The sequence below is a fragment of the Candoia aspera genome, chromosome 3, assembly GCF_035149785.1.
Source record: "Candoia aspera isolate rCanAsp1 chromosome 3, rCanAsp1.hap2, whole genome shotgun sequence".
Lineage (NCBI taxonomy): Eukaryota > Metazoa > Chordata > Lepidosauria > Squamata > Boidae > Candoia > Candoia aspera.
In genome coordinates, this window is record NC_086155.1 from 56,373,410 (window position 1) to 56,394,791 (window position 21,382).

The 21,382-nt window shown below is 36.9% G+C and overlaps 1 protein-coding gene across 2 annotated transcripts in view; it reads left to right on the forward strand.

The window, feature by feature from the left end:
- Window positions 1-21,382, forward strand: part of ST3GAL3 (ST3 beta-galactoside alpha-2,3-sialyltransferase 3) — a 260,656-nt gene that overhangs the window by 187,139 nt on the left and 52,135 nt on the right. For both annotated transcript variants that reach the window (XM_063297799.1, XM_063297800.1), the window contains 2 exons: window positions 5,463-5,558; window positions 10,803-10,989. In XM_063297799.1, coding sequence (XP_063153869.1) covers window positions 5,463-5,558; window positions 10,803-10,989 — 283 coding nt within the window. The remainder of the gene's footprint in view (window positions 1-5,462; window positions 5,559-10,802; window positions 10,990-21,382) is intronic.

Genomic DNA, 21,382 nt, shown 5'->3' on the forward strand with positions numbered 1-21,382 from the left:
CAGTTGTATTGGGACTTCAACTCCATAATATTCAGTGGTCCTGTTGTTAGATATTATGGAAGTTATGGTCTCATACATCTGGCAGGTTGGAGAATGCTGTTTTACTCTTAATATAGAACATGTTTCAATTTCACGGTTGTGATGAACCCTACTGGCCTATGGCCAAACTGAGCACTATGTTCTTGCTCTCTGAAATTAACGTTGTACCAAGTTTTTTCTCTTTTCTATGTTTTCCATTAACCACTGTTCTGTCAGATTTTCTCTTCTTCATCAGATGTTCTTCATTTTCTAAAATGAATGTTCATGACTTATCTTGTATTGCCAAAGACATTGAAAAATCAACATTCTGAATTGTGGAAAAAAATGTGAATAATCCACTGCATAACCAAACACTGGGATTAATTTACTGCAGCTGGGACATATTTGAGATAAAATTAGGAGAGAAAAGAATAGAAGAGATTCAGGAAATGTGTATCCAGGTGAGGAATGAAGGTTGAAGGAATAGTAATGGGAGACTATCAACAACATTAATGACATTTATGAAACAGAATAGCTTCCACTCATGTGCAATAAACCATCAGTTTACTGGTTGGACAAAATCCCTTCTACCATTTATGGATATGTTAGATTCTTATTTCATGCAAGCATAAAGTCCCATTCACATCTAATGGATGTGTGGATCTTCCCCGCATTAGTTCATTACATTGAGTTATTGTTGTAGGACAGGAGTCGGCAACCTTCTTTTGCATAGAGGCCAGAAGCCATGCCGCCACCGCCAATTCCTCCCTCCTCTTTGCCTCACAACTTGCTCTCACCAGCACCAGGCAGAGGACTTGCAGCTCCACCTGCACCAAGGTGGCTGGTGAAGCTATCACCAAAATGGCTTCCCAAGGAGGTGGCAAGCAGCTGAACATATGGCCACTCTCTCCCCCTCTTTCACGGTTCAGGTGGATATATTTCTTTTTGGGACCGCAGGCTGGATAACTTAAAAAATAGTAGAACAATGTCAATAATGATGTCTGCTTCTGTGGCTAGACTATGTCCAAAAGATGTTATTGAAGAAATGACAGATATAGAACAATTTTTTTCTGACAAGATAGAGATGGTATTGAAAGTGGATTTACAATTGACAGGCCAAGAGAATGACTTAGAAAAGGATGTTCACTGGATCTACAAAAGAAAATAGCTGAGGTTTTAAAATTTAAAAGGGAAATGCAAATGACAAACCAAGAGAGTGACCTGGATAATTGTTTCCTGCTGGATTTACAAAAGAGGCTTGTTAAAGTCTTGAAGAATTTTGTGCAATGAGACAAAGAAGAAATTAAGAGAAATCAAATCCTAGGACAATATTTGAATGAACTAAAGATTAAGACTGTTTAGAAGTAAAAGAAAAGAATATAAAGTTGGTTTATTTGATCAAGGTTAGAATAAGATACGTTGTTTCTTCTGGCTACCCTTTATGGACTTTCTGATGACACCAAAACTGAAAAGATTATGCTTTATGGATTTGTTTATAGATAAGAGATGGTATATGGGGTGAAGAGATAAATGTTTGTAACTTTAGAAGGGGTGAAGGGTTACTAAATTGGTTTATACTTGTTGTGAAGGTTGGAAATAACTTCTTTATATATTTCTTTTCTTTTTCTTTATTATATTCTTACTTTTATTTTCCTTTTCTTTTTTCTTCTTCTGTGCAATTTTACTCCTTTCTATTTTTTTCTTTAAGCTTAGTTTGTATTAGATTTTTTTACTATAATCAAAATTCTTAATAAAAATTATATGTAAGAAAGGGGAAAAATAAAAATGAAATGACATCTGCAAAAACATCGAAGACGGAAATAGATATAGAAAAACAAAAAAAGTCTTCCAAAAGATCTCTGAACTTGAAAGGAAGTTCCAGCCTCGAATTGGTATGCTAAAGGATGCCAGTGGTCAGATAGTAACTGATTCAAAGAGGATAAAATAAAGATGGAAGGAGTATACTGAAATTCTGTACAGTAGAGATGTCAACTTCGAAGATAACTTACAAGATATTCCCTACTCACAACAATATCTACAACTAGAAGGTGAAATTAGATCAGCACTCCAGTCATTACCAGGTTGGAAGGCCACAGGAATTGATGGACTTTCAACAGAAATATAGTAAGAAACAGAAGAAGAATCTGTAAAGATTCTAACCAAACCATGTCAGCAAGTCTGGAGAACAACAGAGTGGCCTGCAGATTAGAAGAGGTCAGTCTACCTACTAATACCAAAAAAAGGGGACTTAACAGAGCATGCAAGCTATCATACAATATCCTTAATTTCATCTTCTAGCAAAATAATGTTAGGATCATCCAACACAGATCAGAATCCTACATGGAAAGGAGATGCCAGATATTCAAGCTGGCTTGAGAAAAGGTTAAGGAATAAGAGACTTTATTACTGATGCATGCTGGATAATTGAGAAGGCCAAAGAATACCAAAAAGAAAGTAATACATGCTGTGGAATGTGCTTAGAAAAATGGGAATCCCAGACTTCCAGGTGAGGAATGGCAAACTAGCATGTCTCCAGTCAAGTGGAGATGACAACCATGGCAAAGACCAAAGGACCGGCAAGTAGAATGGTCCCAAGGAACCTCTCTGGATAAGGAGAGGATGTGAGATTGCCCACTTGTGCTCCGAATGGCAGCTCCTCACAAGGAGACCTCAGGACAGTGATTTCCTACAGGTTTGAGCACCAAGAGATGAAGGGAATAATTATGCTCTCAGTTGCAGTGGAGCCTTTTAAAAGGGACTGAGTTCACTAACCTCACTTTTGGAAATTACCTGTTTAACTATATTAAGGATATTAGAGATCTTCAAAGCAAGTTTGAAAAGCCACCTGGTAAGTTTATCTAAATTCTTCAACAAAATAAAAATTAACTATAAGCTTAAGAACTAGAAACAAACAGCAAAAAGCTAAATAAGAATTTAATTTAAGAAAGTTATAAACAGACTAAGGGACCAGAAAAAATTGGAACCTTAGAACTTTTGCTAAAAGATTTGGGGGAACATTAAATTAATAAACAATGCCTTCATGGGAACACCATTTTGTTTAGTCTGCCAAGCTAACAACAGAGATTTGAGCCTTTATGATTTCAGAAATTAGACACTAGAGAAGACTAAAGACTCCAGGAAGGAAAAGAAAAAAGTCTGCCTCTTGTTTTTGAATTGGAGAGTAAGCATTGGATTGTACAAAATGACAGATAATGCTGTGAAATTTGAATCATTTCAAGACAGTTTTGAAGAATGGGGACAAAGACTTGTAGTTACAATGGCACAAATAATGTTTACTTATATGAATGTATTACAAAAGAAGAAAGGAAAGTTGTCAAAGAAAATGCTTTGAAAGACCTACAGGATGAAGAGATGAAACAAGCTTATGCAGATTTACTAGAAAATAAAGAAACTGTGGATTACAAGATAGAGACAGCAGTTAAAGTAGAAATACGAATGACAAGCCAAGATAATGACCTGGACAATAACTTCTTGATGAATTTACAAAACAGGGTTGCTAAAACCTTGAAGCAACTTCAGAGAGGAAAGAAAGAAAAGAAAGAAGATCAAAACCTACAAACAGCATTTGAATCAAAGACTGCTACAAGCAAAAGTAAAGAATGTAAAGCTGATTTGTTTGACCAGGGTTAAAACAAGATATAATTTGATAACATTCTGGAACCTCTTTATGGACTTTTTGTTGACAGCTCAACTGAAACATTAATGATTTATGGATTTATGAATAGATGAGGGGTGGGCTATGGGAAGAAGAGATAAATCCATGAAACCTTATAAGGGGGGAAGAAATACTAAGTTTGCCTATACTTGTTGTGATGAAGATTGTAAGTCGCTTCTTTAACTATTTCTCTTTTTCTTTTTTCTTTTTTCTTTAATTTTTCTTCTTTCTTTCCTCTCACTTCCTATTCTTTTTCTTTTCATTTTCTATTTCTCTTCTGAATTTGGTTTGTATTATCCTTTATTTTTAAAACTTTCAATTAAAAATATTAAAAGAGAAAGAAAAATGGGAACCCCAGAACATCTCATTGTCCTCATGCAAAATCTATACACAGGTCAGGAAGCCACAGTCTGGATAGAACATGGGGGAAACACATTCATTGGCAAAGGAGTGAGACAAGGCTGTAAACTCTCCCCTTATTTATTTAACCTACTGTATATATGGAATATATATTGAAGGAAGCTGGGTTGGAAGAATATGAGCATGGTTTCAATACTGGAAGAAGGAATTGATAAGCTATGTTATGCTGGTGACGACTTTCATAGATAGAAATGCAAATTATCTACAAGGTCTAATAATTAAAGTCAAGGAGCACTTGGTGGAATAGCAATGAAGACCTTGGAAAAGATTAACTTCAGTGCAAATGAAAAAATCAAGCTAACAATGAAGAGGAGGGGCTGTGTTGAAGAATCTCAAACATCCATCTTGCTACTAGAGATAGACAACCTTTTAATGACTAAGGGCTGCACTTAACATTTGGGTGGGGGCTAACAACCATAAAATGGGTAGAACTGGGTTTGGGGGATTGTTTTAGGAGATTGTTGTTGCTTGTTTAAATAGATATGCCTATTTAAAAGCTTACACTGCATTTAATATGTTTTCTACTTCACTGTGCTGATAATTTTGGCAATCATTGAGGGAACCCAAAGATCACAAAAAGTAGACTCTAGGGCCACATTGGTTCCTTGGGTTGCAGGTTGCCCACTCCTACTCTACAATTTCAAAATAATATTAAATCAATCATCTGGTTTAAGAGTCCTCTGGGCTTCTTGGACTTCCTCCTAAGCAGTACTCTCAGCATTTGCCTCATGGGACCTGGTAGTATCTGCTTGAAGGGAGGGGGCATAGGGGTGGAGTCCCTTTCTCAGAATTCTTCTAAAAATGCCAGGCAGCTGCAGCTTTGTCTAAGTTTTGTGGAAGTACAATGGGATCACTTCTTATCTTAAGCATATTGCTCCTTTCCACTCTTTTTCAGCATAAGAACCGTGAACATATCTAACTTTTGTATGTAATTGGTTCATGTCCTAGCATGTTAGGAAGAGTTGCCATATAATTCTCTCTGCTGCATGATTAAATAGTATTTGATTAAGTGGTTACTAATTTCCTGAGAAAAAAAGGAAAATACTAGTTTCATTGTTGGGTAGGTAGTAGGAACAGTTGCAGTTGTTATTTCATTATGAAACAAAGCATTTTGTTAGCAAAGATTTTATTTTGATCCAGTAAGCTTAAGATATGAAGAGAACAGTTCCTTTTTCAGTAGCTTATGTTGCTAGCTTACTGTATTACTATCAAGTGTCATTCTCCTAATTGCAAATTAACTGATTACTACTTTCTGATTCTTTCAGGAGAGACTGGCTCTTATCTGGACCAGAAATATTTCTGTACTCATGCATTTGCTGTTTAACCAACTGGTCTGTTTTCTTTTCAGTCTTAGCTGCCGACGATGTGTCATTGTGGGAAATGGTGGCATTCTAGCAAACAAGTCACTGGGGTTGAAAATTGATGACTATGATATTGTTATCAGGTGAGTTGTTTGGGCAGGGGAGAGGAGAAAATATTGTATGGCTATTTTCCTATATAAAAAATCAACATCTAGATGACCAATGTGCAGCTGTCATTCATATTATTATAAATAGCAGAAATTAAAAAAAATAGCCATCCATTATTCAATACTTGGTTCCTTATTCGGCACTTGAAATGATGCTCTGATTAGAAACCACTATTTCATCCTCAGTTGAAACAATATTATTACACGATTCTTTCATATTAGCCCAGCTTCCTAGTCTGGTGCCTGCCAGATGTGATCAATTTCAAGCTCCCCAAATTCTCAGCCAGGATGTATTAATCTATTTTGCTTAAAATTAGGCGTAATTGATAGCCAACATGCTAACAAAGATACTGCATTATACGTCTAGTTGTTAATTCTAAGGAGCAGTTATTGCAGGGGTACATGCAGTTCATAAGGAAACGAGGGTTTGGGGAAGCAACAATCCTGCCTTCCCACTTTGCTCTGAGCAGAAGGAATGATTGGAGGGTTAGGGCCAGGCCATCCTACAGTTTCTGCACCAAATTTGTTTACTGTATGACCCCTGCTGAGGATTAGGAACAGCTTAGAAGGTAATAAAAGGAAAAGCTTCAAAGCTTTTCTAAGGCACTCAAATGAAAGAAACTGTTTTCCAAAATTATTTCAAAATGAGATTCTTGGCAAGGAGGCTAGAAATACTGTCACGAATCACAGCTTATGTCATGACATTTTGCACTTGATATGATCTTGTGTTTAATGTTTTTGTATGTGAACCTATGGTTTGTTTGTTTTAATATAGTGCAGTAATGGTACAGGTGCACCTCGTTATTTGCAGGGGTTACATTCCAGATTTCCTTTTATAGAAAATACTCAATCTAACTTTTAAATAAATTAAACATTGACCCCACAAAGTTGTATTAATTGTTTTTTTTCCCTTATGACAGTAGAGTACCAGTTCATAAACAAAAAGTGAGCATGTATCAGTCATCCAAAATTGTAAGTCTGGAGTGACTCTGCCTTGCCGAGGTTGAATAATTATGTCCTTTGCTACCTCCTTTGCATGATACCTCTGTAATTCTTCATATGATGATAAATTCCAAATTTTTGATTTATTCTTCAAAAGCACATTCACACCTTTAAACAACAGTTGTTTAAAAATATATTAACAATTAGATGAATATCAAGCCAAAAGGGAATATTAATTAAACAAACTCATATCATATTATCCATATTATACTTCCAACATAGTGGAGTTGGAAACCAGTCCATTTTGAACATTCTCTATTCCATAGAAATAATTTTGTTTAAGTAATCATTTTCATAGAAGATAATATGATTTGTCATTGGTTCACTAGTATATGATATTCTAGCTCATATTTAAAGTTCTTGAATATATAATTATTGTCCACCAAAGTACTGAACTTTAATGGTTTATAGAAATTCAATACAAATTTGGATGTAACTAGAGCAGATTCTAATAGTGAAAATAATTTTGGAGTTTCACATGCAGCCAAAGTGATTAGACCAAATTGCAAGTTCAACAGATGTTTTAACTGAATGATTATGTCAATGATTATGTCTTTGGTAAAATATTAATTAAAATATTTTTATGACAATCTGCTTAGAGTAATTTAGAAATACTAACATAGGAATAAAGTAAAGTAAAGGTTTCCCCTGCATAGTCATACCTCTAAGTAAATGTATCAGTGCTGAGGCAGTATTAATTTTCAGTGGAATTTTTAATCATCTGTTTACATCTATTTTCATTTGTGGTTTTTAAAAATGTCAAATTTAAAGCCATAGGTGAATGAAATAATAATTGGAATAATTATTCCCAAATACTTAAAATTATTCAGACAACAGGTAAAACTCAGCTATTACAGTACATATTTTCATAGCAGCATTAGAACCTGTGTGGAACAGATGGAATTTACTGCAGTTAATCAAATAGCCTGTTCAATTTCTGAACTGTTGGACAGTCTCAGTAAGTTTTGGTACAGAAGATGCATAATTAACAATAAAACATAATATGTCATCAGAAATTAACAACAGTTTATGTTCAGTTCCGGCCACAGTTATATCCAAAATGCTATCAGTTTATTAAATAAGGCAGGTCAGTGATTCCACTATCAAATTAAAGAGGAGATATCCCCAACGAGTGCCACAAAACATCTTGATAGATGAAGAAGAATATCCATTTGTAATACCTAACATAAATTTAGTTAGTAAAAACTTGAGCAAATCCATATATAGGCAAACTTTTTCAGAACTTTCCAGTGTAGTATGTCAACATCCCTCTTCACAACCTGCAAGACCATTACCACTGGTTGCAGAATTTCTGACCATTTAACTAAAATTTCACTTAAACTAATATTATCAGATCCTTGGTGACCTTTTAGAAATCCAGATTGTGTGGGTTGAATTAGTTGGTGGTAATATCATTTATAAACCATGTGTTAATGTAACAGTCAGTTCAAGTTTAACAAAGAAATTGGATGATAGCTTGAACAAAGAGTCTTCACTGGCTTTCAGAATCACAGTTACGTAGGCCTCTAGGCAGGAGATTATTTAGAGAGGCTTAATTGTAAACTTCCAGCAGCACTGGAACAACACCCACCCACTCCATACAAATCAATGTATTTCTTGGACCATTCTACAGAATAGCCTTGGGGCCAAGAGTTCTTCCTGTTTCATGGATTTAATAATATGGTCTTATTTGTTGGAGAGAGAAAGGTACAGTTAGGTAGGCAGCCTGGTAATTCATTAATTTAGGAAAAGCAGTTTCATGGTTATAATTGACTCTGTTACTGAGCCTAGAATGAAATGGAAATCACTGTTGGCTTATGGAATATGAACTATTACAAATTGAATCTTTGTTGTCTCTGTTGGTAGAAATAATACCACTTGATTGCAGTTGTTTCACCACCAATAATCTATCAGATTGATAAACTCATTCCCAGCATCTTTGCCTTGTATAATTTAATAAATATTCTGCATCAAATGCATAAAGAGAACTGAGTTCCTGTTTAAGGCTCATAAGAGTTGTTTGTTTAAGTACTATATTTAAGTATTTGTTCTTGGCACTGACTCAAAACAGAGCCAACATTCAGCTGATATATTACCATTTGGCAACCTATTTGTCTCCCTGTAAGAACTAGTCAAGATGGTCTCAGGTGTGGTTTAGAAAACTCCAGAATCCTTGTTCTAGAATTTCAGAATTCACATAAAAGGACACTTTAAATCACTATGTTCAGAACATCATAGTTGACATGACAATTATAGAGCTGCATAAATATGTCATCTCAGCTGTAATTATCGTCCATTCTGTAGCACATACTCTGATCATATTTTCTAACTGAACCAGGGTTTGATGGTTTAGATTTTTTTTTCCTGGTAGTACTGCTGTAATTTCTGATATCTGTCTGAAATAATTTAGGTTGGAAGCTCTTTCCCCCTTTATGTAAGTGACAGAGCCTTAAAATTGGCTCTGTTATAAGAGACTTAAGTCTCAGTGAATCAAATAGATTTCTGAACCCTCTGGGGAGTGTTTCTGCTGACATAACCATGATTTTGAGTAAGTCTGATCTCACTAGGGAATAATGACAAGGAATGTATTGTTGAAAGAAAAACTGAAGTACTTTATCTTCCATTATAGATCCTCATCTGCTACTATGTTTACCTGAACATTGAAGGTGATTAAAGATGCAGGATAATAGCCAGAATGCAGAGGAAGCCAGTGTCATATTGGCCATGACCGGATCCAATTAAAATAATTTTATTTAATTATTTAATTTATACACTGCCCATCTCACAATAAAAGTGATTCTGGGTGGCTTACAAATAAAAAGTCTTAAAAACCATTATAAAAATACAAAAAATAGAAGATAAAAGAGGAAAACTGAAAGGCAGAGAGAGCATCTTTAAGGCTCCAACCACCCCCAGGGCTGCCTATCACTCTTGGATCCCCAAGCTAGTTGGCAGATCCAGGTCTTGATGTTCTTCCTGAAGGCCAGAAGAGTGGGAGCCAATCTTACCTCACAGGGCAAGATGTTCCACAGAGTAGGGGCAATGGCAACTCCGCCAGATGGAATTATTTAGCCAACGGGGTCCATAACATGCCCTTCCTGCCAGACCAGGTGGGAAGGGTCGATGTGATTGGGATGAGATAGTTCCTTAGGTAACCTGGCCCCATGCCATGAAGGGCTTTAAAGTCATAACCAACACCTTGAATTGGATTCGGAAGCACACCAGCACCCTATGCAGCTCACGCAGCAGAGGTCTTACATGTGCAGCCCTAGAGGCGCCCATAACTGCCCGCGCCACCGCATTCTGCACTAGATTATTATACCTAGCTTGTGACAATGAATACAGCAAAGGGGTCCTGTATTCTCTGCTATGATCCTATTTTGATGTAGTTCTTCAGTACAGCTTTTTCAAATAGAGAGAAGTTCTATATATAAATGCTGTTACATGCCTTTTGCCTGCAGAGATTGCTTTAACATTTCTTCCCCCTTAATACTTATAATACTAATAACTATTTTGTTATTTTTGCAGTCTTGATCCTTTTTACCTAGCTGATGCTCATCAGCTGAGCAACAGAGGAAAGTGGGCATGGATTCATGGGCCTCTATGAGCTGCAACTAAGTACTTTGTGTGGCTTGTACTACTTTGGGTTCCTAGCTGTGCTTTGGATGAAAAATGCTACCTCTAATTAACACACTTACCGCTTTATGAAAAGCTTTGATTAAATTTCAATACTGCAGACTTAGTACAAAAAAAAACTTTTTAGGAGCAGCTTCTGTGTTGTAAAAAAGACAAAGATAGTATGATGGAATGAGAATGGACTTTAGGACTTCCTCTTTAAATGAGTATTTTTCTCAAGTTTTGGTGGTAGTAGTAGCTGGAATTATGGGAGGTATCAAGTTGGGGAATGCTGTTGTTGCTTCTTCCTTGGTTTAGTTGAAGAATCAGGAAATAACATGATTTACTTTGCCAGTGTTAATACTTTCTATACACAGCATATAATCATACACATTGCCTCCAAAGGATAGATCATTCATGGTGTAAACTAATGGCAGATTCAGCCAGTTCTGCCTGTTTTAATGGCAGTAAGGATCCCTAATATGTGAGTGTGATGCATTTGCAATTTTTATTGTAGTGGAGTTCCTGACATTTATTTTTGCTACACAAAACTTGAACTCTAGTATAAATGCAGCTGATAAATTTTCTCTCATCTCCTTGAAGGCTGAATTCTGCTCCAGTGAAAGGCTTTGAAAAGGATGTTGGTGGCAAGACAACAATGCGGATAACGTATCCAGAAGGGGCTATCCAGAAACCGGAGCAGTATGAGAAGGATTCCCTGTTTGTACTGGCAGGGTTCAAGTGGCAGGATTTCAAGTGGCTGAAGTACATTGTTTATAAGGAAAAAGTGGTAAGATAATGGGGTTTTTTTTCTCCCCAGAGGAACTTCTGATATTTCAGGATTATTAACTTATAATCACAACATTGGCATTCAAAGAGGTTAATTGATAAAATATATGTGATTACAAAAGTTGCAGCTTGCATCAGAAGTTGGAATGCTTATACGGTATGTAATGACAAAATGTGTATTATGACATCACCTCACATGTGTTGTTACTTTGATATAATCTCAGTTTGCTGTGGAAGCCTATGAATTAGAACTCGGTTCCCAGCTCAATATTTAGGCTTCTTGTATACTTATTTCTATGGCATTGCATCTGTCTTAACAATAGGTCTTGAATTCTTCCCTTGGGCATTAAAGCCTACTAAATTCAACTGAATTCAACTGAAGTATAAAGTATAAAGAAATAAGGAAGCTTGGATGGCAACACCTAACAAATAATTGATAATGATGGAGTGAAAAGAGCATATTTCTGCAAGCTGCCTGCTGGAAAAAGTTAATCACAAGATTTATAAATGAATCCAATAGCCATGGGTAATAAATTCAGATTGATGATTGGATGATATATTTGGGGATTGACTATCAAGGTGCATCCTGCATCCTAACCAATACAGTCTTCAAAACCCATATGCAGATAGATTTTATAGAGGTTTTCAATTTGTGTGAAGGTGAAAGGTCCCCTGTGCAAGCACCGAGTCATGTCTGACCCTTTGGGGGGATGCTGCTTTTGTGACATTTTCTTGGCAGACTATAGCGGGGTGGTTTGCCATTGCCTTCCCCAGTTGCCACCTTCCCCAGAAAGCTGGGTAGTCATTTTACTGACCTCGGAAGGATGGAGGGCTGAGTCAACCTGAGCCGGCTACCCAAGAACCCAGCTTCCGCTGGGATTGAACTCGGGTCGTGGGGAGAATTTCAGTTGCAATACTGCCGCCTACCACTGCACTACACGAGGGTTTTGGTTTTAATTTGTACTTGCATGTAAAATGATGAAAACATTTCTATTCCTGTTCTCATACTTTTGTAGGTTATTTTTGTTCTTACTTGCAAGTTACATTCTGTTCTTTGTTAATTACTTGAGACACACTATACTGTGCAAGTGGAGCATGTTTTGTTGTACTTAATAGCAATTGTAGGAGGCAACTATGCTTTTAGTTGGGAGTTATTGTCATTGTTTAATCTGTTTTATTAGAAAATATCCAGCAGAAATATATTTCAGAAATACAGAACCTGCCAAGATCAGCTCAGACTCTTTGAAAATAATTAAGCCAATCTGGGAGCAGAATTGAGGTTTATGCAAACAAGCTATTTAGCTGGTTGATTCAAAGAAAATTCCTTGCTTCAGAGAAATGATTTCATTTACAGGGGATTCTCCTTGAACATCTGCTTTGTGTTGGTAAAGAAGCCAAGTAAGAGCAAAGGTTTATTTGGATATCAGTAATTTCCAGGTTTTTCCCTTATTTGAATATTCCCAATTTCACCATAATCTGCCAAAACAAGAACTTATAGAGCAAGTGCCTGTGGCATCAGGGTACGGTCTTTATTATTGGAAGTCTGGTGATGAGGGAACACTTGCCTACAAGTGTAACCATGTTAAAAGCCTGCTAGTTGCACAGACATCTGTGATGCGCAATGTGCAGAGGTGACACTGAGGATCAAATAGGGTACAGTTGTATTTTATCAAGTGGATGAGAATATACGTATGTGTTTCCTCAACCCTTACCCTATATGTGCATCAGTTTGGTTACCAGTGTGCTTTGGAGATACGAATAATCATTATTGATCAATTTTGCATAGCTTAGGAAAGAAAACAAGGTTTAGTGTCAGTCAAAACATTCCCTCTAGAGCATCCTTTAGTGGGTTCCAGAGACAGTGGAAGAAGAGATGAGAGAAATTCCCCATTTTATATTGTATAGGAGACTAGTCAGGATTTGTACTTGAAATGTGAGATATGAAATGACAGTGTGTGCATAAAGTGAATATTTAATGCAGGAAAATATTGCCATTGTCTAATATTTCATCTCCATACTTCTTATTTCTGCCTATATAATTCTCTGAGGGATAATTGGCTGAGTTCACTTTAGAGTCATAGAGCCTTTCAGTATAGAGCCTTTCAGTAGTAAGTTTTATTAACAGGAAGAATACAGTATACGGTACTGAAGTGTATAGTGGCAACTAATTCTTCCTTGTTGGGTAACTCATTGTGACCTCTGGTACTTCCTCATTAACCATTGTTTGTAGTCACACACATGAATTCACTACTACCATCAGACAAACTACACAAAAACATTCACTCTCACCCTGAAAACCTATGCAGGATCCAAGTAGGTTAAAACTAATCCATCTTGCACCAAAGAGGAAATGGGTTCTCTAGATGCTTAAGAATGAGTCACAGTCACAAGGGGAAAGCAAAGGGAGAGGCAGAAAGCAAATCTGTCAAGCTGGCTGCCTCCAGAAGGTATTAACACATACAGGGATTAGAACGTAAATTTCCCTTTACTTCACCTCCTTTTTTGTGTTTTTGTGATAAATCTAGAGGGTTTACAATACATGTCATGGAACATTCTTGCAGGACAAAAAGTGTTTTCCTAAGCTGCTTTCATCCTGCTGAAATTAGAATTAAAATTCCAACATTATATGTGTACAAAGAGCTAATCGGAACCTCTCTCTTAAATAGTTTTAATAAGAACGTAAGAAGAGTCCTGTTGGATAGGCTTATCTAATCCATCTTTCTGTGTCATACATTGATAATCCAGATGCATTTGGAAAACTCTGGACTGGATAGAGATAGTCCCCCTTCTGGTATCACTTCTTAGCAATCGGCATTTAAGGCAAGCTGCCCATGATTCAGGCAGCAATGAATAACCATCAGAATTAATAGCTATTGATAGTCTTTTACTCCATTCCTTTGTCCATTCCTTTTTAAAAAAAAACAAACTGCATACTGTTACCACAGCATCTGAAAACAAATTCTGTAGTTTAACTAAGCACTGCATGAAGAAGTATTTTCTGAATTTTCCTGCATTTATTTTCAATGGTTCACCTCAAATTCTAATAGTATATGAGGAGAAGAAAAACATGTCTCTGCTGTCTTCTCATCCATAGTTTTATATATTCTATCATCTCTCCCTTTAGCCTCCTTATATCCCAAATTTTCAATGCCCCAATTTGTGAGGTCTTTCTTCATAGGAGAGCTGCACCAGTACCCTAATTTTTTAATTGCCGCCTTCTGCACCTTTTCTAATTTTATTCTTTTAAAGTGCAGTGTCAACACTGCATGTAACCCTCCAGTTATAACAGCAAAGAATATTGAAGAACCCTAAAACAACAGATACATTTACTCAGATAGGATTACTACTTATTGGCTATATTAATAGTGTTTTTCCTAATATTACCTTCATGGTGTTCTGGATAGAAATATTGTATTTGAATGTTTAAAATACGTGTATTTTTCTTTATATAAGTCACATCATTTTCCTTCAGGGTTGTGTTGTTTTGTCATTTTATTTTATTTTATTTTATTTTATTCTGTGTGTTTTTTAAATTCTCTTGGGTTTGCAAGTGTACATCCAAAATCAGCCATGGACAATATTTATACTGTATTATGGTAATCCATATTGTGCAAAATAATAAGCCATTGTTTTGTTCTTCAGCACTTTTCACTATATTGGACATTAAGCAAAAGAAATCAGGGTGAGATGTGAGAAAAATGCTGCCAGAACACTGCAGCTACAATCTGCATTTATTCAGAGTCTTAAGGATTGTAAGAGGACTTACCATAGCTGATGTGATTGCATAATGCTCTGCTAGTTGTTATGAAAGTTTCAAACTACACCTAGCATTTTTCAGTATATGTGTAATTAAAAATTACATCTTCTGTTATGAAACTTCAGGCAATTTATATATGTTTCTCAGGGAATCTCCCATCCAGGTACATGCTGGGATCAGACTGCCGTAGTTGCATTTCAACAAGTTTCCTGTCTCAAACAACCATGTGTTCTCTCATCATAAGCTGTGTATGCAGCTTCAGTTTCTAGATTATGTTGCACTTAATCTCCAAACAGGGATGTCTGCAAGTTATGGTCAAAAAAGTCAAGATGGCAGCCATGACAGTGCAATCAAAAGTGATCCAAAGCTTTTTATGTTATTGTACTGAACTCTAGAGAAGACTTCCCTGAAGCTAAAAGAATTATATCACATTAAAAAATACCAGGGTCAACAGCCAAACTTGTGGTCTGTTTTGATTGTTTGTGCATACCTAAATAATGTCCAAAATGTTAAGTGCCCAAATAGTGCCAATGGCTTCATGAAGGAATGGCACCTTTATTGTTTACCATAGCAAAATATGCTGCATACCCATGCTGATCATTCACAATTAAACATGTTTTTATTTCATAAATTTATATCATATATTTGTGTAAACATAAAACATTCCAAATATCAACTATAGAAATGAATGTATAAGCAGCTGTGGATATTTAAAATATATACTGACCCACTCTCCTATAACTACTGAAACTCAAGCTTACTGAAACTCTAGATTTTTGTATCTAACTCGGTGCTTACTTTTTGTTTTCCATATTTCTGAAACCTGTGTTGTGGTTGGAATAATTTTATGAGGGATTGACTTTGTGAAGATATTGTAAGAAAAGATGTACAAAATCCACCGGGTGGTAGTATAGATGGGAACTGAATCTTGGTTTTGAAGAAGGTATGTGCAAGGTCTGCCCTTTCAGATAAAGATCTAGATCATGGCAAATGTGCAAGAAAATATATGTACTGTAGAATGGCAAAATGGATAATATTTCCAGACACAAATTCCATATAATATGATTGGTGAACGAGTACTTTCAATTACAGGTAGTCCTTGGCTTACATCCATTTGTTCAGCAACTGTTCAAAGTTACGGTGGCGCTGAAAAAATGGACTTACAACTGGTCCTCAAAGTTCCACCTGTTGCAGCACCCCTGTGGTCACATAATTGCGATCTGAGCGCATGGGTGAGCTGCAACATCGCAGTGAGCCATGGTCATGTGATCACCATTTGTGACCTTCCCAGCCAGCTTCCCACAAGCAAAGTCAATGGGGAAGCCGCAGGGAAAGTTGCAAGTTACTCCAGTAAGTCACTCCCGTCACTTTTTCTCCCAAAGAGCCTGCTACAGAGTACGAGATCCCAGTTCTCATTTTGATCCTCAGATCTTACACTTGTTTGATAGGTTTCAAGCTAGGTGAAATTGAAAGTTTAGGAACGATTTATTGCATGCAGTTGGAAACTATGCAGAACACATATTCACAACATTTTTGCCAGTACACTGATAATCTCGTTGTTTAGTTAGGTGTCTTTATATTATTTTTGCCGTTCTTCCTTGTACTCCTTGGGGACAAATGTAATCTGATGGGTCTCAAATTGCTCAATGGAAGTCTTTACCTCAGACCTAACCAAGCTATATTTGGGTAGAAAACTTCCCAGTTGTCATTCTGATAATTCCACCTATCCCTTGTGCAGTGGTGAGAGAGATTGAATAACTGCATTCCTGGTTGGGTGGGGCAAACAAAGAAGCCCATGAACTACTGGAGAGTTGAAGGGTCTATGTTCCTTGCTTTCTTCTTACAAAGAAAAAACCATACCAACGGCTAATTACCTGCACCAGTACACTCAAAGCTTCTGGGCAGGTCTCCATTCATATTCATTGTTCTTTGTAATTTTCACATACTTGTTCCTGGAGCATAGAGTGCAGAAATCTCCTCTTACAGCAGCTTTTATATCCAAAGTTTGTTTTTTCTTGTTAATCTAACCATTCTGGGTTTTGGCCCTGCATCCATGGTATGAAATGCTTTATGCCAGTATTGATCTCTGGTATAAAAAGTAATAAAACAAATTTGTTTGTAAGCACAGTTTATTGTGGTGCACAGTGACAGGAAGATCTGTATAACTCACTGCACTGAATCAACACAGCTCTGAGTTAAAACTTTTAAAACTTAGTTGAAGAAGTTTCCATGCTTTACTGCCCAGGAGATTAACTGCACCTCATGCACAAGCAGTGGTAATAGAAATCACATATCATTGTCATTTCTAGAACTTGATAACAACAGCTTAATTTTTCCATTTGAGTAAAGTAGTAGCAAGGATGCTTAACACTTTATCTGTCTGTCATTTCTTTGCTTCAGATCTCCACAGCCTGCGGGAAGGCTCCGTGTGCATGTTTGTCCTTGCAAAGGCTTAATTGGAACATATGAGGGCCAGGATGGAGAGCAGTGATTTAGAGCACAGAAGTGGTAACCTGAGAATCCTCTCTTCCACATAAGATTAGTGTTGTAGATAAGAGATTGAGCTGCAAATAAACCCCTAGTCTGGATGAAGCTTCTGTCCAGGAACTCACTAGGAGGCCTTAACTAAGCTACTGTCTCATCCATAATCCTCCCTCCTGCAAAGCTGACTTATCTTACAGTGCTGTCATAAGATTATGAAGTGCTTTGAAACTTGAAAATTTGAGCTGGCTACAGAAGCAATAACTGTCTGAAAAGTGGTTTTAAAATACAATAAATAATAAAAAGCAACATTTTTTAAAAAGGAGCAGTGGGACTATCATACATACTTTTGTGTATAATGTACAATTATCCTTTAATATACAGAGGAACAAAATGTTCACAGACAGCTCCTTAAATTCTGTAATTATGGATAAGCACAGCAGACTCTTCTCTTTGTCTAATTTTCCCTCCCTCTTCTTGTTTGTTAATTGCATTTTTGCATATTTTCAGTAATTAACTTTTTGGTGATTTTCCACTAAATATAATTTCATCCAGAGTGGTAGCTGATAATTTCATCAATGTATCTCAAGGAAAAAGAAATGCAGTTCAAATAAAGCATATGTGAAGGAGCATCATAAAGGCAATCTACAATGACATATATAATAATATATATTATTAATATATACAATAACATGAAGAACACAATATAGCCAAGATATTACAGATGAGTTTGACTTACCCAGACACAACTCTCTCCCCCACCAAATAGTCTTTTAAAAATTTACTAATGACTATTTTTTCCCGTCTTTGTTCTTCTTGGTCATGGGACATGTGTGGACAATCAGCCAGCTTTTCCAGTTCCACTATCCTAAGGGCTTAAGGAACAGCTTGACTCCCTGGGACCTAGGAACTCATTGTAACAATTGCACACTCATGACTTCTGCCCAGCAGAGAGATGTTCATATGTATGAAACTCAACACAGTGCACAGGACAGGCTCTGCACTCCTAGTGGCTATCTGACTGTTTGCTATAGCTATTTGTTAGGATTGATTGATTGATTGATTTCATTTGTATACTGCTCAACCCAAAAGTTCTAGGTCAGGATCATTCAAACTGGGTTCCATGGAACCCTAGGATTCTGTGAAGACTTGAATGGATTCCATGAAGGAATAAGGGAGAAAAAACCCTCTCCTTGAAGAACTGGGGGGGGAGGGGGACAGAACCACAAAAACATTGGTCTCAGGCTCCTGCCTCAACGCTGCTCTTCCCTGCTATACATCACCAGCGTTGGTTGTCACCAGCATTTGCAAGTGCTCCACACAGGAGGTGGCTGGTGGTCTTCCTTTCGCCACATGCATAAAACTGAATTGTCTGCCCCCAAACTCTGATGAACATTTCTAATTCGCTTAGCACATGAGTGCTTGTGCTGAGTCCCTCCCTCTTCACTTTTCACATTGTGGAGTGTATTTGTGTGTATGCATATGCATGTCCCCAAGAGATGTGATTAATCATCCGGGTGGTATCCTGTGCATACCTAGGGTGCACAATCCCATTGAATTTTGTGGGCATTAATAAACAGGATTGCACTGCTTAGTTGGTCAGTTGGCCAACCCTAGTTCTCTGCTGCTCTCCCTCTTTTATGCTGTCAATCACCTGCTTTTTTTTAACAGGACAGTGACACTTACAAACTCTAATCTTATAAAGGCTGTTTATTCTGCTAATCTCACCTAAAGTTTTGTATTTTGTCCTCCTTGGCAGGATTCTTTTGCTCCTAATCGCTTTGTGACTGCCATAGATATGGCAGGTGACAGTTCTCATTTGGCACATATCTACAGCAGAAAGAAAGAAACTGTTGATCTTCTGCCCATTTTCTACTTTAATTTGTTGTATAACTTTTTCTCCTTGACAATAGGTTCAGAACTTCTTTTTATCTGTTTCCATGTACAGTTATTTCTGCTGAAAACTTATTAATAAAGTATAATCATAGGGAATTTGTATTCACTTTAGCAAATGGTTAGTGTAAGATATTATTGTAAGTTACTCAGGAGTAATGCTGTGTTCTCTCACACTTTTGCACAACTTTCATTTATTTAGTAATGAAAATAATTGTAAAGTATTGTTTACTCTCTTCAGCTAAAAAAGCCCCCAGGGGGATTAACACATCAATTGTCATAACCATTGCTAATATTCTTACAATAAAAAAGACATGACATAAAAGGAAATAGTGATGGAGAGGGAAGAAGAAAATAAACTCAGATATCAGCGCTCAATATTACAAAATTATTTGTAATGATTAGCTGGTATAGATAGAGTATAGGAAAAGTGGGAAATAAAAGGTAGCCAGTCTTCAGCATGGCTGGCAGAACAACCCTGCCTTCCATTTCTCAGTCTGCTGCAGCCTGGGAGAGATGGTTTTAAACCCAGCTTTACTATTTTCAGGAAACTCTTCTTTGTAATAAATAGAAGTCTCTATTCTTGGTACTAGAATTTGGGGCTTTCCAGATATTTTGGACAACATCTCCATATTCCCCTGCTATTAGTACATTGTCTGGGGATGATGGAAATTAGAGCAGAGTTTTTCACACTGTGCTTGATGGGTTTGAGTGAGAGACTAAAGGGAAAAACATTCACCCAAATAAAGCCAATTTATGATCACTAGGGGTTTGCCTGTTGATCAGGGATTCTGGGAAAGTTTTTTTTAACCTACAGGTTCCGCTGTCCTAGGCACCTACCAATCTCATTGTAAGGTTCCATACCTCCTGGGCTTTAGGAAAGCTGTCAAGACCCCTCTGTTCTGTCCAGCACAGGAGGAGGGGATGCTCTGGTTGCATCTGGGTTTTGTGAGCAGATGGCTTTTGTAATTTCCAATTTTACTTTTTGACTTTGATTTGTCTTGTCACCAAGAGCCAGACACAACTGAATGGTTAAAATAAATGAATGAATTTGTCTTTTTAATGTGTCTGGGGGTTATTTTATCTCTCTCTCTTTTCTTATGGATGCTTTTCTCTTATGATGAAGTGAGCTGCAGCTCGCAAAAGCTGATGCCTTTTAATAGAATCTCTTAGTTGGCATCAGACCCCTCATGATCTTTTTGCATCAAAGGTGGGAGTATCCAAGGAAATTTCCATCATGTTTGTTTTGCTCAGGTTCTGCTTTCATAATGTAACTTTCTTTGATGACAAATGCTCTTTGTTGTGAGAGTTCATTGCTCACTGAAGGAAATATTTCCTTCCTGCAAATAACTATATGAAAATAAGTCAGTTTTCTAGGAAGTGACTTAATGGGATATTGCATGGGTAAACAAAGTGCTTGGAAAAAACTTAGCAGCAGTACTTCTTCAGACCTACTACTTTGGTTTTCTGCAATGAAGAATAGATACGCATTTTCTTTCTGAACCTATCCAACACATTAGTGCAAAGGATTAGAGAAGCTAGCAGTGCTAATATCATCCTCCACAAATTCTTGAGATACCTTCATTTTTTAACATCCTCAATAGAGCTTTTCCTTAGCTCTGTCAGTTCAGGCATTTGGCTAACACCAGGAAGGGTTCCCTGAAATTTCCCAACTTAACTCTACCCTGTTCAACTACTGTTGGCACATACATTTGCCAGGGAATCAAGTAGCTCTTAGAATGCAACTCCCCATCTGATAATGAAAACAACTTCACTATCCTGTAGAGGGAGAAGGCTGAATGTTGACAAGTTCAGAGGAGAAGGAAATAAATTCATTCACTTGCAAACTAAGATACTAACCAGGTATTCCATCTTCTAATTGCTCTTCTGTTTATATTGTACACATTCTTCCATGCATCATGTCTTTGCTGAAGTGACAGAATACATTCCATTCTGTGTTGGATATTGGGAGGTTCTAGAGAAGATGTAAGCAAACTCAGTTTGTCTGTAAGTCTACCTATGAGTCTTGCAGAGTCTGTTCCTTAGTCTTCTGCTTCCTGAGAGCTAGGATAACTATGTAGAATAAGTTCCTACTGGGATGTTCCCAGCTCCCTATCCCAAAGAGTGTCCTGATACGTAATAGGACAAAAGCTTATAGTTTTAATGTTTCATGCATAGAAAGGTATTTGCTCTATTTTGGATTTTTTTTTAATGTTTGCAGATCTTTGCTACTGAATGTTACCAGAACTTCATGTGGTGCTAC